The sequence below is a fragment of the Diadema antillarum genome, unplaced genomic scaffold (genome assembly GCF_040938485.1).
Source record: "Diadema antillarum isolate AM-2024a unplaced genomic scaffold, OU_Dant_1.0 seq00000803_RagTag, whole genome shotgun sequence".
In the NCBI taxonomy this organism is placed as follows: Eukaryota; Metazoa; Echinodermata; class Echinoidea; order Diadematoida; family Diadematidae; genus Diadema; species Diadema antillarum.
In genome coordinates, this window is record NW_027271685.1 from 429,949 (window position 1) to 444,186 (window position 14,238).

The 14,238-nt window shown below is 41.3% G+C and overlaps 1 protein-coding gene across 1 annotated transcript in view; it reads left to right on the forward strand.

Moving 5' to 3' along the window:
* Positions 1-6,792, forward strand: part of LOC139739541 (uncharacterized) — a 187,551-nt gene extending 180,759 nt beyond the window's left edge. Inside the window, exons 10-11 of the mRNA XM_071650139.1 lie at positions 2,302-2,446; positions 3,178-6,792. Of these exons, the coding sequence (XP_071506240.1) occupies positions 2,302-2,446; positions 3,178-5,770 (2,738 nt within the window). The 3' untranslated portion in view covers positions 5,771-6,792. The remainder of the gene's footprint in view (positions 1-2,301; positions 2,447-3,177) is intronic.
* The last annotated feature ends 7,446 nt before the right edge of the window (positions 6,793-14,238 follow it).

Here is a 14,238-nt window from a genome sequence, read left to right on the forward strand (position 1 = left end):
GTGCTCATGCTGCGTAAAAGTAGCATGCAGGAGGGTACAATGTCCTTTTTCATAGAATATCACTTAGAAATAAAAAGTGCATCCCTTTGTTGAAACGATGTACAGGAGTGGCTCATTCAGAAGTGGTAACCATTGTGAAAGAGCAAGCAAGCTGCATTTATTTCGAGGTCATGCTGCACCCTTTCGCTTAGATTGAAAACGTAAGAGAAATTTATTATTTTTACCGGGGAAGGCACAATCAGAGAAACCATATATCCTCCCATGTTCTGAGAAAATGAGAGGAAGATTGATGATCATACCGTCATAATTTTTCTGCAGTGTTCGAAGAGGTAACACATGAATGTTTGGCATTGAATATGCTAATGCACAGAAATTGGTCAGGAAGCATCTTCCAGAGTCTTTAAAGCAAGTGCATGGCGGTTTGGTTCTAAATTTGTTTTAAGTGGGTCAGGGTCGGCAGTGCAGGGGTGAATAATCATGTATCAGGTCTTCAGTAGGGGCTCGATAGAGCCAGGTGGGGGTTGTCACATGCAAAATGGGGCAGCCTCGTGTCTTTGATAGCTGGCACAATAAAAACACTGCGAGGGGACAATGTCAGGAAAGCCGCTTGATTATTCCACAGACTTTTGGGAGAAGGGGGTCGGGGGGGAGAGGGGTGGGAGGTGAGGGAGAGATAGAAAATAATGATGCTACCTGTTTATATATCAAGGTCGGCTTTCCCCTGCTGCCGTGAATCACGTGGGAGACGAGTGGAGGATTGTTCCTCTGTCAAGTTGCTGCCTGTGTCTGTCAGTTTTTCTCGTAGGGGCGATCGTCGCTGAATGATTGATGACAATTGAGTGGGAAACGACCTAATCGCTTAATTGCCGCAGCCTGATCTTGATTGATCCTAACTGGCCTTGCCTTTGGCCCCCCTTCTCCCATTCAGTCACTGCCCCCTTAAATTCTCTCCCTCCCACCCTCCCCCTCCCTCCTTCCCCCCCCTCCTTCCCCCCACACCTTTCCCTATCTCCACTCCCCTTCCACCACACCTCCAAATGTATGCAAGATGTTTCCCACTTAGAGGCAACTGAAGCAAGAACGTATGAACTGATTGCATTCAAATAGCTATGTTATTCATGAATCATATAAGGTATGATTCAGATACTATGATGTAAGTGATTACATGATGAGCTGCCTACCAGGAGTTCAGTGATGCATAATTATTTGCTCTGAACACAAAAGACTAAAAACTATGATTTTCCCCAAACAAAGCTGGATGACAAGAGCAACTTTGTCTGTGTAGGATGTGTTGTATGAAGACCAAAATACTCTTCATAAGACTTGACCTGATTTAAAGAAGAAAGTGGTTTCTTTTTTGTTTTGTTTTTTCAGTAGAATGTGAAATTTGTAAGATTTCATGGACAAACAAGAGATCAGGGTATGATAAAACATGCCCACTGGAGCTCTTAAATGGTTACCCACCACCCATTCAGTGGTTGTAGTAATATCAGTATTTGCTCAGAACTTCCTTAGCTACCTCTCGTTTTGCTGCTGTCCATGCATTGATGAATCTCTTTTCGGAGGATATGTATATGCCTCTTAAAAACTTAGCACAAACTTTAGTCATTTTAACAGCATGTTCTCTCATTAGTTGGCATGATTGATTAATGGACTGCATATCCTATCTTGTTTTGTGTTTTTCTGTTTTACTCATGTGTCAAGGGCACCAGATACATAACAGATCAATGCAAGCAGATTTTGTTCCATATGTTACGCAAGTTTGAGCAAAATGCCAGAGTAGGTATCTCGTAAGGGAATTTCCCCGAATGGACCAATCAAATTTGTTAACAGCTGCTCAGCGGAGTGCACAAATTACATACTGAAAAACAATTAGATAAAGTGTGAGACAAACTGCATTTTTAAAAAACATTTTCAAACCTAATCTATGACAATTAATATCTTAATTTGATTAAAACTGTGGGACTGTGTGAAGGCGTTGAATTTAATGATTTTGTTATATTGACAGATTTAGACACATACCCAGGTTTTGTGTTGTTTTTTGTTCATTTCACTCCAGATAGATGTGAAAGGAAATCAAGCAGATGATATTGATATATTCAGTGAAACCACTGTTGCTTTCTTCTCTTTGTGACTGTAACAATGGTAGTTTCATCTTTGTCAATGCAATGTTTATACTTTGCTCTTTATCGATTTTACATAGTATGCCATGTAACATTTTACTCTCTGCTTCTTCATCAATGTTACAATTTTAACAATGCTTTCCTCTCTCCTTCCCGCCCCCACCTTCTTTTGGAGCAGTGATTGTCAAGGGCAGTAGCATGAGCAAGTACTACCGCTTTCTTGGCAAGCTGGGTGAGTGGGTGTGGATGCAAACCAAGGCCACCATTATCTACAACACCAACAATGTGGCGCAATACGTCGTCTGCATGAACTACGTCATCGGGTAAGTCGCAGTTTAATCTGCTTTGTGCTACTCCTTTGCCGATTGGCACAGAAAACCCCATAGCTTCATACACACTGTCAAAAGTCTCCTGGCACAGAAAGGGTTAAAGGATGGTTGTGGGTGGGAATGGTAGCATCAATAATCAAGAGGAAAAGTTCTCTTTTAAAAAACAAAAACAACAAAACATTAAATATATTTATATCTTTGTTCTCCCTTCTTTAATTTGCTAGGTATGATGCCTCAGTATGAAGTGATAGCAATGACAGACAGGACAGCATAATCCATTGTTCAGCTTTCTTTCGTAACCATTTACGTAGCCTGACACTTACTCAAGCTGCCAAGCTTTTCCATCAGCGTTCAGTAAAAGATCCAAACTTGAGCTCGGTGTAGATTTGCAAGCCCACTCTTGTTTAGGAATGTGCCTCAGTGCAACAGGCAGCCAAGGGATTGGGGGTGGGGGTTTGGGCAGTCTCTATTCATTGATAGCTATCTTCCAAGTATCTGTGTTAATCATCAACCAAAGCACAGTAAGGGTTAACAGTCTTTAAAAAAAAACAAAGTGAAAGGGGAGAATTCAAGCCATGGCAGACATATTTGACTTATATAAGGAGAATATGTTGCTTGTCTATTTGTTTACTGCCAATGACTGATTGTAAAGCCGGCCATCTCATGTGGTCACTGTGTTGAAATACTCTAGTCTTCCATGAGTTTTGATTCCTTCCCCTTTGCAGGAAGGATGAGGGAGAGAGGCACCTTCTCATGGAGCAGATGCAGCAGAGCTTTGAGGGATCCCTGAGCGACTCTGACTGCGGATCGCCCCACACACCGGGAACGCCCAGCTCTATGGGCATCGGATCCTGCTCGGATTCTGAGGATCTGTCCTCCCCGAAGATTGTGGAGCTGCGGGAGGAGGACCTGGCCAAGCTCGTGCCGCAGCCGGTGCGGGAGAACCAGGTGATCCTCAAACCAGAGGACGAATCCAGCAAGGTCTCCTTCAAGGATCTTGTGCGCGAGTCAAAGGCGGCCAAGGAAAACAAGGAGGCCGCTGTTCCCATGGATGTGTGCGTGAAAGCAGAGGGGGAGGAGGAGAAGGAAAGCGAAATGCAGTGTGATGACAGCATGGTGAATGTGGGGGCAAGTTGTTCGACAGCTGTTGACCACGATGACCCGGTGCTTCCCCGGAACGTGCCATGCTCGCAAGTGATGAAGGCGGACTCTCCCGCGAGCGACGTGGATTCCATGACAAGCAGCGGGTCGGGCTCCGTGTGCTCGCCGCCGTCGCAGGATCGCAAAAGTGTCAGCAGCTTTGGTGAGGCAGAGGAGCGCGAATTACTGAATTTGTTAGAGATCACTGGTGAAAAGGACTTACCTTCAGCGGAGGAAGCAAATTTCAGCATTTCGGCATTGTCGTTTACTGTGCCTAGTCCGGACAATTTGAGCCAGATCTTGAACAGCCCCGGCACAACGTCTAGCCTGTGTCCTGATGCGGAGGTGCATAGTCCCAATATGTCGTGGTTAGAGGATGACGTGTTTTGCCCCGACAAACTGAAAAGTCCCGCGAACAATATCCTCTTGAATTTGCTCAATGAGCCACCAATTACGGACAAGTTGTTAAAGCAGGAGAGCAATCAGACTATCAAACAATTTTTGCTTTCATCAGTGGTAGGGTCAGACACAAGGACTGGTAGTGCTTTGCCAGCTGATCTGGCTGATTTTTCATTAGAGTATGCGTCACCAGCTGGCTGTCCACAGGCTGGTAAAAGTTCAGACACTCTTGGGGACATGTCCCTCTGTGATGGTGTACAAAGTCAGAACTCTGGAGGAGCAACCATTTGTGAGGTCGTGGGGCCTCAAGTGACCGCTGCCCTCAACAATGCTACCTTGAGCCCCTCCGTCTCAGCGGCCCAACCCACCGCCACTCCTCAGTATTCAAATGCGACTGCTGCGGCGCCGTCTTTTGTCACGCCCACATGCAATGGACAGTCTATCCCACCCGTCAGCAATGGTACTCAAGCACAGACGCAGCCCTGTGATTCACATGGGGTAACAGAGGGCATGTCCAAACTAGACATTCAGGACCTAGCCAATCAAAGCCAGAAGAGTATGCATTCAATGCTGAAGGCCCTGCTCACAGGGGCAGAGATCAACCCACTCTCACTAAACCAGCTCTCCGCGATCCCAGATCAGTTACGCCTCCCGATCAGCAACGGTGTTGAAAACGTTTCTGACCTATTGGGACCAATTACACCGTCCACCAGAACCGCCGTCGAAACCGTAGAGTCACTGATGCAGGACCACGTGGGTGTTGGCAGGGACTTGTCTATCAACAATAATCGCATCAACCATGACGACCTAACTCTCCTGCAACGGCAGCAGCAGCAAAAGAAGATCCTGCAGGAGGACTTCCTCCGGAAGCAGCAGCTTCTCCTTGAGAGCCACCGGCAGCAGCAGCAGATCTTGGAAGAGGAGCATCGGCGACAGCTCCTGCAACGCCACGCCATGCAGCAACAGATGATTGCCAGTAAGCAGATGCAGCTCAAAATGGCAAATGGTGCCGTACAGCCCAATGGACTGCAGCAGAATGGCATGCCACATAATGGCCTGCCGCAGGGTGGCATCCTTCAGAATGGGATGGCTCAGAATGGTATGCAACAAAATGGACTGCAACAGCAGCAACAACAGAATGGGTCTGTGCTGCAGCCCAATGAGAACCATGTTGACATTGCTGACTTGGGAAACCTGGACTTTCAGCAGCAATTGAATGCTGTCGTCGGCAATCCGCAGCAACAACAGCAGCAACATTTCCAAACCAACGGTGCATACAGTCCTCCGCAAAACTACCAGCATATCCCAACACAGCATCAGAATGGGTTCTCCCGGCAATCGGCTCCCTTCCAGCAGGGCAGCCCTCCGCTGGGGATGCCCCACGCAACTCAGCAGCAGAGCACCAACAGCTTTCCCACCCAAGCCGGCCAGAGCTCACTGCTGGCTGCGTGTCTGATGGGACAGACGACCACCGTAACTCCAGCCCAGCAACTGCAGCAGCAACAGCAGCAACAACAGCAGCAGCAGGCGCAACCCATCCAACAATCGCTTCCACCGTCCTTCCACCCCGCCGTGGCGCCAATGCCCGGGTTCAGTCAGCAGTCCAACCCCATCTCCTGTACCAGTACCACACTCACGGCCTCCGACTGGCAGGCCGAGCAGTTCTCCTCACCCATGGGAGCCCCCGGGAGGGGCTTTGTCAATGGACAAACTGGCCCCATCACAGGCCTCAACAACTTTCCAGAAACTTGTGCACTCCAGCAGCCATTACAATTCTAGGGGGATCAAAACACCTCCACCAGTCTCACTTGTAAAGAACTCAACAGAGACTAACTAGTTGACATTCATCCGCCTTTCTCTATATTGTTTTTTTTATACCCCATCACATTACTGCCATCAAAGATTACCCCCTTGGGATTAAAAACAATGGAAAGTTGTTTGTCCAATAAGAAGTGAGGAGAGCTGTTTAATATGGGCTGCATGTTCCATAAGTACATGTTTTGTTTTTTCCAAACAAATAAAGCAAAGATGGTGTCAATGTTGACAGACTAAAGTGGCAAGGCTTGTAAATATTGTATACCATGTTCATAGAGCACAGATCCAGGTAATTTGCTTTCTTAAAATAATAAAACAAAACAAATAAACAATCGTAACAAATCAAGACAAAAAGTGTTCCTGCAGATGCTTCGTTGGCAACAATCAATGAATATTCCTGGTATGCCATCGTGGATGTCCATCTGAGACTAAAAAACAAAACATCAATTGTGTCAAACACCTGTCATGTCTGTAAAGTTGTGCTTTTAAATGTGTTGAGGTGCACAGGTTTTTTTTCTTTATATTTGGACTGCCTGTTCGTCCATTCTGTGGAAATCCGCCAACTTCCAGCAAACTAGCAGGGTAGGCTATGATGTCGTTTGTTAGTAGAACATGACGGAAGTTGCGTGTCAGAAACCAGTCAGATCATGCCAGGATTGCGCACTCCTCTACACATCAAATCAATTTGTGGGTGGGAAAAAAAAACAAAACAAAAACATAGCAAAGCAACAAGAAACCAGCCTGTTGAAAGGTTCATTGTCATGTAAATGTATTACGAGGTGAAGGTATGCATTAAATCTTTGATGAAATTCTGTTTAGTGTCTTTGAGTTCATGGACATGATGCCCCCGCTCTCTGTTTACAGCAAGCACATTCACCTCCAGTGATCTATGCAATGTTATAAGTCAGCACAAGAACGGCAAAGGGAGCAGTTAAAAGTATGGCCTGGTGTGGCAACAGACTCATTCTGCCTTTCTTTAGCATGCTCCTCTGGGTATTTTTTTTTTTTGGGGGGGGGGGAGGGGGAGGGGAGGGGGGTCATGGCTGTAGTTTGGTATCTTTTAGTAGTGGTTACTGCTGGAGGGGGGAGATTAGGAATTAATGAGTTGCAAAATGTGCACAGAATATGATGCCAACTGGTGGGTCCTTGAGATTGTAAGCTTTAACTGTGATTCAAGGACCTAAACAGCATTCAAAGGGCACATTGTGACAATACAACAAAGACATATAATTGACATGATTGATATTGTCTGATTTCCAGTTTTGCTGCATGTTAGGGGGAGAGAGAGAAATTGTTGATTTTGCTTGCAATTTGTTCATTTGATGAAAGCCAAGATAAGACAGGCTGTAGAGCCATGGTGTAAGCGGTGAAATTTTAAAGAAAAAAGAGAATGTGTAGCTTATGTAATGCAGCTTGTGAGTAGAGTACACCTTGTGTGTCATATATTGCACAGGAATTAACACAATAAGATTGGAGAATATGGGATAGCATAGGCTCTTTGCAAAGAGGATACAAAGCCAACTGACTGACTATAAAGTACCAGTTATGCAAGAAAAAATGAGAGGTGTCCCAATGCTATAGAATCATTGTGTCTTTCTTTTATTTATTTTTTTGTGTGTTTCTTAAGTACTTGTACTAAATATAAATTATTTTGCCCAAACAAATTAATATTCTGGTAAATCCAATCTGTTTGATTGTTGGGGTGTGAAAGCCATCTGGAATATCGCTGGGGTCATTACCCTAGAATATCAGTGGGGTCATTACCCTAGAATATCACTGGGGTCATTACCCACATCATATGTGGCAGTACCAATAGCGCATCGTGTTGTACCTGAACGTGCCATTCTGGTGTGTACTTGCGTCTCGTGTGCACTCGCGTGCCAAGTGCACGTTTTTCCAGCACGCGCCCAACGTGCCAGGTTCATAGTCGCTCATAGTCTTGGCAGATTGTGTTGCATGCATGACTGATTCTATTGCTTTAGGTATTTATATTCCTGCAGCAATTCTTGGCTGCTAACCAAGCACGTTAAGGGCCCAGATATTCAACAGTCAAGGTTTACTACATAAAACATTTTTCCACATTGGCATTCATTTTGGCTGCAATGACATATCAAGATAGTAGTGATATGATTTTTTTTTTTTACCCTTTGGTAAGACAATTTAATTATGTCAGACTGCAAGCTATGCGATGAAACTTAAGCTGTAGAGACTCTGAATTGATTTCACAAATTTAACTAGAAATTGAAAACCATCGAGTGACACAGAGACTACAAGAGTTACCAACATTGCTGTGAGTCAACAGATTTTGATACGAGCGTGATATGCATTGATTTTTTTTTCAAAGGTTAGAAAATGAGAGTTTGTTCCAATGACAAGATTGTCCACAATTTTTGGCTTTGGACAGTTTCCTCGATCACATCGGGCCCTAGGTCTGTGTGACATCTTCTGCTGTGTAATTAACAAAGGAAAACGCAGTGTTTCAATATGCAGACCCCCAAAAGTTGAATGAGACAAATGATTGTTACATAGATTGACTTGGATTGGTGTAAAGATGCTACAAAGTGTCATTTAATAGCATGCTGAGTACATGGCACAACTTTGCATTCTTGTGTTTGGCTTTTATATTCTTAGTTCCACAAGATTGCATAGAGTTAGAGTCGAGATACATGGTGCCCTCTCTCTCTCTGTTTCTAGATCTTATCTTTTCAGTGTGAATTTCTCACATCCAAGTAAGGTTACAAGCCATCCTGGTTTCGTGTTGATTAATTATGCTGCAGTTCATTTTGAAGAAAAAAAAAGTGCCTTGTGCTACAGTATACGTGACATGGATAAATATACCTTTAAAAGGCAAACTGTAGGTTAGTAGAAGTGCTTGCAGATGTAGCATTGCAAAATGTAAGGCAAAAACATTATTCAGTTCTGTTGAGATGTTTCAATATTTCTGAGCACTCTGTAATATAGAAATCATGCCTCTTGCGTTGCTTTTCTTTTCTCAAGATATGGAAGTGTGTATCTTCACAACAAACAGCTGGATGAATTGACAAATTGACAGCTTAGCACTCATTCAGCTACACAAAGTATGATGCAGCTTTCTATGACTGTCTCCCAACAATATACATACATACATATATTCACAGAGATATATTTACTTTGTAGAAGTGTCTAATGCATTTGCACCTGTTCTGTGCGTGTCTGTGGCCAAGTTGCCGAGCCTTTTGCAGAAAACGTGTCGACGAAAAAAAAACATACAAAGATAACACTACATAGGGCTGCAGTTGTGAAGTAGATAGATAGCGATTGCGTTCACATCGTCAGTTTCTACCACATTTGCAAAATGCAGGTGTGAACAGGGCCATATGTGTTGGGAGGGTAAGGAGGAGAGTGGGGGGGGGGGGGAGGATAATATATTGTAGACACACTCCTGCAGCTGCTGCCAAAGTTATCTCCTCTGTTGCCGGTCGAGAACCGGGATTGAGAAGAGGATGATGATGATGATGGAGACGATAACTAGAGGTGTGTGTAGAAATTTCTCGAGCAAGATTGACCTGTTGAGACCCACCCCCCTCCCCCCCAAAAAAGAAGAAATAATAATAATAATGATGATTAAAAAAACATTTGAAATCAGAGGATGGAGTAGAGACTCATTTTTCAGAACAGTAAATGTCATCATCAATGAGATCACCATTTGATGGGAATTCCAGTGTTGTGTTTCTGTGATACAGAAAATATCGAAAGGCAGTTGTGTGAGGACTGTGCCATTTTTCTGCAACTTGAATATGCACATCCTATTGATGAACTTTGCTTTATCTCAAAAATGCAGCCCACACCTTTAAATATGATATGCACTTGATTTTATTATTTGTACTGTTGGTCGCATACTGATGCAAGAGTGAATAATATTCTTATTCTAAATCTTTCGTCTCTCCAGGAAAAAAATGTTAGTTCGTCTCTTTGATAAATAAACCCGGCAGATCATGAGGATATCATGAAATATTTGCTTAGCATCTTCACACCAGGCAAAGACAGGAGTCATACAACAACAAATGAGCAATTTTGATTTTTCTCAGGCGTTCAATACTGTGTTTGAAAGGGGAGCCCCTTAATTCTTCAATTTTCTTGTGGTTAAAAAGAGCAAAAGCAAAATTTGGTATCAAATGGCTGAAAATGATTTCCAATTCATGATACCACTCACGTGATCTGCATTGTGACAGACTGCCTTCAGAGTGAGATACAGGTGTTAAAATAAAAATCAACGAAATCATTCAGCCAATTACGTTAGTAGGTGCAGAAAGATTTGTTTAAAAAAGGACATGAAAGGTTACATAGGCGATAACGTGTGGTAGACCGGAAATGGCAAAGTATGTATGTGGATATGTTTTTCCTCAATTTCATGTATATTTATAGTCATAAATGTTCATAGATTTTGAGACAAAAGCTTTGTTTGACCCCTTTCACATTGTGACTCCTCGTCTGTCCCGACTCCCTACTCACTGACTTATGTGCGTGTATGATATTGGGAAGCTGAGAAGACACCATGACTTCACCCCATCCATGTTTGGGGGAAAAAGAGAGAAGGCGTTTTGTGAAATTAGTATTTCTAATCCACAGCTTGTTGCCGCTGCAGGTGACATGATGCATGTACGTTTGCTGTGACACCATGCGACTTAAGAGAGAAGATGGCAACTTTTCATTACTAGCTGGCGATCTGCCAGAGCTGACCATTCTGCAATGCGGCCATCTCTTCCTGTCCTCTACCCACACCCCCCCCCCCCATCACAAATTACCCCCACCCCACCCAGCAAAGAAACCCCTCCACAATAACAAACAAACAAAAAAACCATAGAAATTCAGTCCTGCCTTTGACCCTTTGTATTACCCCAGTATGTAACTGTCTCCTACAATTCCTCACGCTCAGTGAAGTCCATGTGGGTTTCTCATCCGGGTACTTTAGTAGCTAGATCCTCCCTGTTCTCTAGACAGTCTCATGTTCAAGACTTTTGTTAAAGACTTATTTCTGCCTCCTTTCTCTCTCTCTCTCTCTCTCTCTCTCAATTGTTGCCGCATCACAGTCAATAGCAAAATGAAAAAAAAAAAAGAGTCAACGCAAAGATGTAAAATACGCAGTCGTACATCGCATCAGATACACAAACTAGATATTACAGAAAAGTTCTATATAAATAAATCTATATATATATAAATATATATATTATAAGGTAAATGTGTATATGTTTCTATGTGAATAACTATTATAATCAACATAGATCTGTACAAGCCAATGTTATGTTCATAGTTTGTGTGAATTTTGGAGTGATGGGGAAAAATGTATTTTCCTTGTACTTTTTTTGTACAAACAACAGGAAATGCCGGATGGAAAAAAAAAGAACATGTATATGTTTACACGAAACAAGTATTCTTGCGCACAAATACAAAATGCACGGGGCTAATGGAAGTAAAGAAAAAAAAAGAGTTGGTTATTTTGTGTACTTGACAATATATGATAAACAAGAAAAATGAAAGCATATAATAGTGTGATTATTGACTTTGTTATCAGTATGATCTTCATGCAGAAACCATGTAGTAGATACAATGGGACTTGAGTCTTTGTCTCAATATGAGGTCCAACGCAGCCCGTTTTGCACTCTTCCTATACAATGCCTGCCTGGTGTGTAACATGTCCCTTTAATTCTTTTCATCCCATGAGCTAAGACCTCGAGTTGTACAATTTTCAAAGTCGTATCTTTGTGCTTTGCTGGCAAAAGTACTAATTTTTATTTTCTAGGTATTTGGTTCGCCGTGTGTGGGCCAGTGTACAGTTAATGTTTACCTCAAGTAGAAGTTAGAGTCATTGACAAAAAATAAAGGTAAAAAAAAGCAAAAAAAAAATGTTGAGTTATTAAATGTGATGTGTGTTCCTTCAAAAGCACAAAATTGATTGTAATTGTGATCCTACGGCCAAGTCCAGTGTATTATTTCTCTGTGTTCATGCTTAAATTATTTGCAATGTGTACAATATTTTTCCTTTTTGTTATGACGAAGACACCACCTTTTCCTTCCGATGTGTAAACCACATCACTGATGAGAAGCTCCTTGGCGAAATAGCCCTCTACACCCCAAAATTCGCCAGACATCAAATGGGAAAAAAAATTATATATAGTACTGTCAACTTCAGGCTTAATAGGCCAATACTTTGGTACATAATACCAAGGATTAATTTGATTTACAGCGGATATATGGGATTCTTTGTGATGTCATTCATAAGGTACTAACAACAGCAATGAAGATTGCATTCTTATATATTCTCTGTTTGGGCCCTTTTTTTGGTATTCATCATCTTTTTCTCTATTCTTCTTCTTATTATTATTTTTACCAGATGTGATTAGAAAATAATCTAAATGGGTCATCCGTGTCTTGGGTTATCTTCTTTCATTGATATCACAACAAATTCATGTATGTGAAGAAAAAGTATGCAACTTCTGGGCCTATCAAAAAATGATTGTCGGTCTTGATTAAATCTCTGTGGTATTTCAACTGAAAGACCCCACCTTTTCAAATGCAAAGTTCCATCAACTTTCACTTCCCACAAAGAAGAGTGAAAGTAAATTCTAACACTTTTTTTTTTAGTGTTTACTTTTTTGTACAGTGCGTGCTGCATGATATTTTTAGTTGTCGTTGTTTTCACTCATTGATTTTATAATAAATGTACAGAGCATTGAAAAAAAAATATTGTGTTTATAATTATCCATACAAAATGTGTTGATAGTAATGCTTCTTTTTGTTGCATGTTATACAAGAAAAAAAAAAAATCTGTGTGTTTTTGCTTCTTCAATTTTTGTCTCTGCATTGTCTTTTTCCTGATCTTGTACAAGGTATATCCGTGTAAATAATGAGTTTGTATACATGCACACGAGATGGTTGAAATAAAATTGTGAGTATGAAATCAAGCTCTGTCGATTTCAAAGCATACCTTTGTGTGTCTCCCATTATGTCGCCCTCATGTCAAACAGCCGTGGGACAGTGAGAATGTCCCCGGTCAATATCCAAGTATGTGTGTCTGGTTATATTTGCCTGGCTACAAAGCTGCTAAGTACAGATTGAGAAACCCTGTTATAACGAGGTCGCTGGAACCAACTATTATACCTCATTACAACCAGTACCTTGATGTGAATGTACTAAAAAAGAGAATGGCTAATTACAGTAATGGAAAATCAGGACCGCTGAATTTACCTCGTTAAAAGTGGCATCTTGATGTAAGCGAGCTTGTTATAACAGGGTCTCCTCACAAGTGTGTTTTTACGATATCTATTATTATTTTTTTAATAGCTTCATCTTAAAGGGGAATTCTGCACCAGTCAAAAATTAGCCTGGAAAGAAAGAGTAAGATTCTACAAGCACATCAGTGAAAATCAATCAAAAGCAGATTAATAGTAAGAAGTTATGAAATGTTAAAAATTTGCTTATTTTGTGCAAAACAGTTAAGTACTTGATATGAATATGCAATTTCATAACTTACCAAATTTTTCAGCTAATTTGACAAATATTCACTGTGGGGCTTGTAAAATTTCACTTTTCATTTGAACTTTTAACTGATTCGGAATTCCCTATGAGCAAGAAAATATATTTATTACATGGAAAACAGGAAGGTTTCTTTGTTTTCCTTTTTTTCCTGAAATTGAATCTGTAGAGTATAAACAGTAGTATATCTTAAATCTGCAGACATTAGCATTACCGGTGTTATGTATTCCTGGTTGGACGCAGTGGCACCAGAAGATACCCATGACACAGTGCTAACCATATCATAATCATCAAACCTCACAAGAGATTGATTTGCTCAAGTCCTAATCTTTCTGGAGCGAATTGTCAATCTTGTTGTAGCTATATAGTACAAATCAACAACAACTTGTGATTGAAAAAAAGAAGAAAAGAGAAATGACCAATGACTAAGACAAAAGCAGCTTTACACATTTTAATGTAAAACAATATATTTCGGTACATTAACTTATTTGTGTTCTTTCTAACACAATTCACTATGAAAAAAAAAAAAAAAATCTGCCCAAGTACACAAGTATCAAAAGTAACTTCAAAAAGCATTTTTGTTCTTGATGTCTGTTTTACCTCCCTTGCATATACAGATATGAATGTTAAATTCCTGTAAACATACAGTAGATATCCAACCTTGCAAGAAATGTCTGCTTCTCTGATTGATAATGCCATGATTCAGATTCTTAGAACAGATGAGAGAAATTATTTGACACTCAAGCATGCAAGTAAGGAGTGGTTACTCCCTGGTGCACACCATACGGAAGATAGTAAAATTCAAAAAGTTTGCGATTTCTTTCAAACATGAGGAGCTGGCTCATAACATGCTTTATGGCTTGCAAAAAAAACCAACAACAACAACACCAAAACAACCCAAAACAAATTAACATTGACTG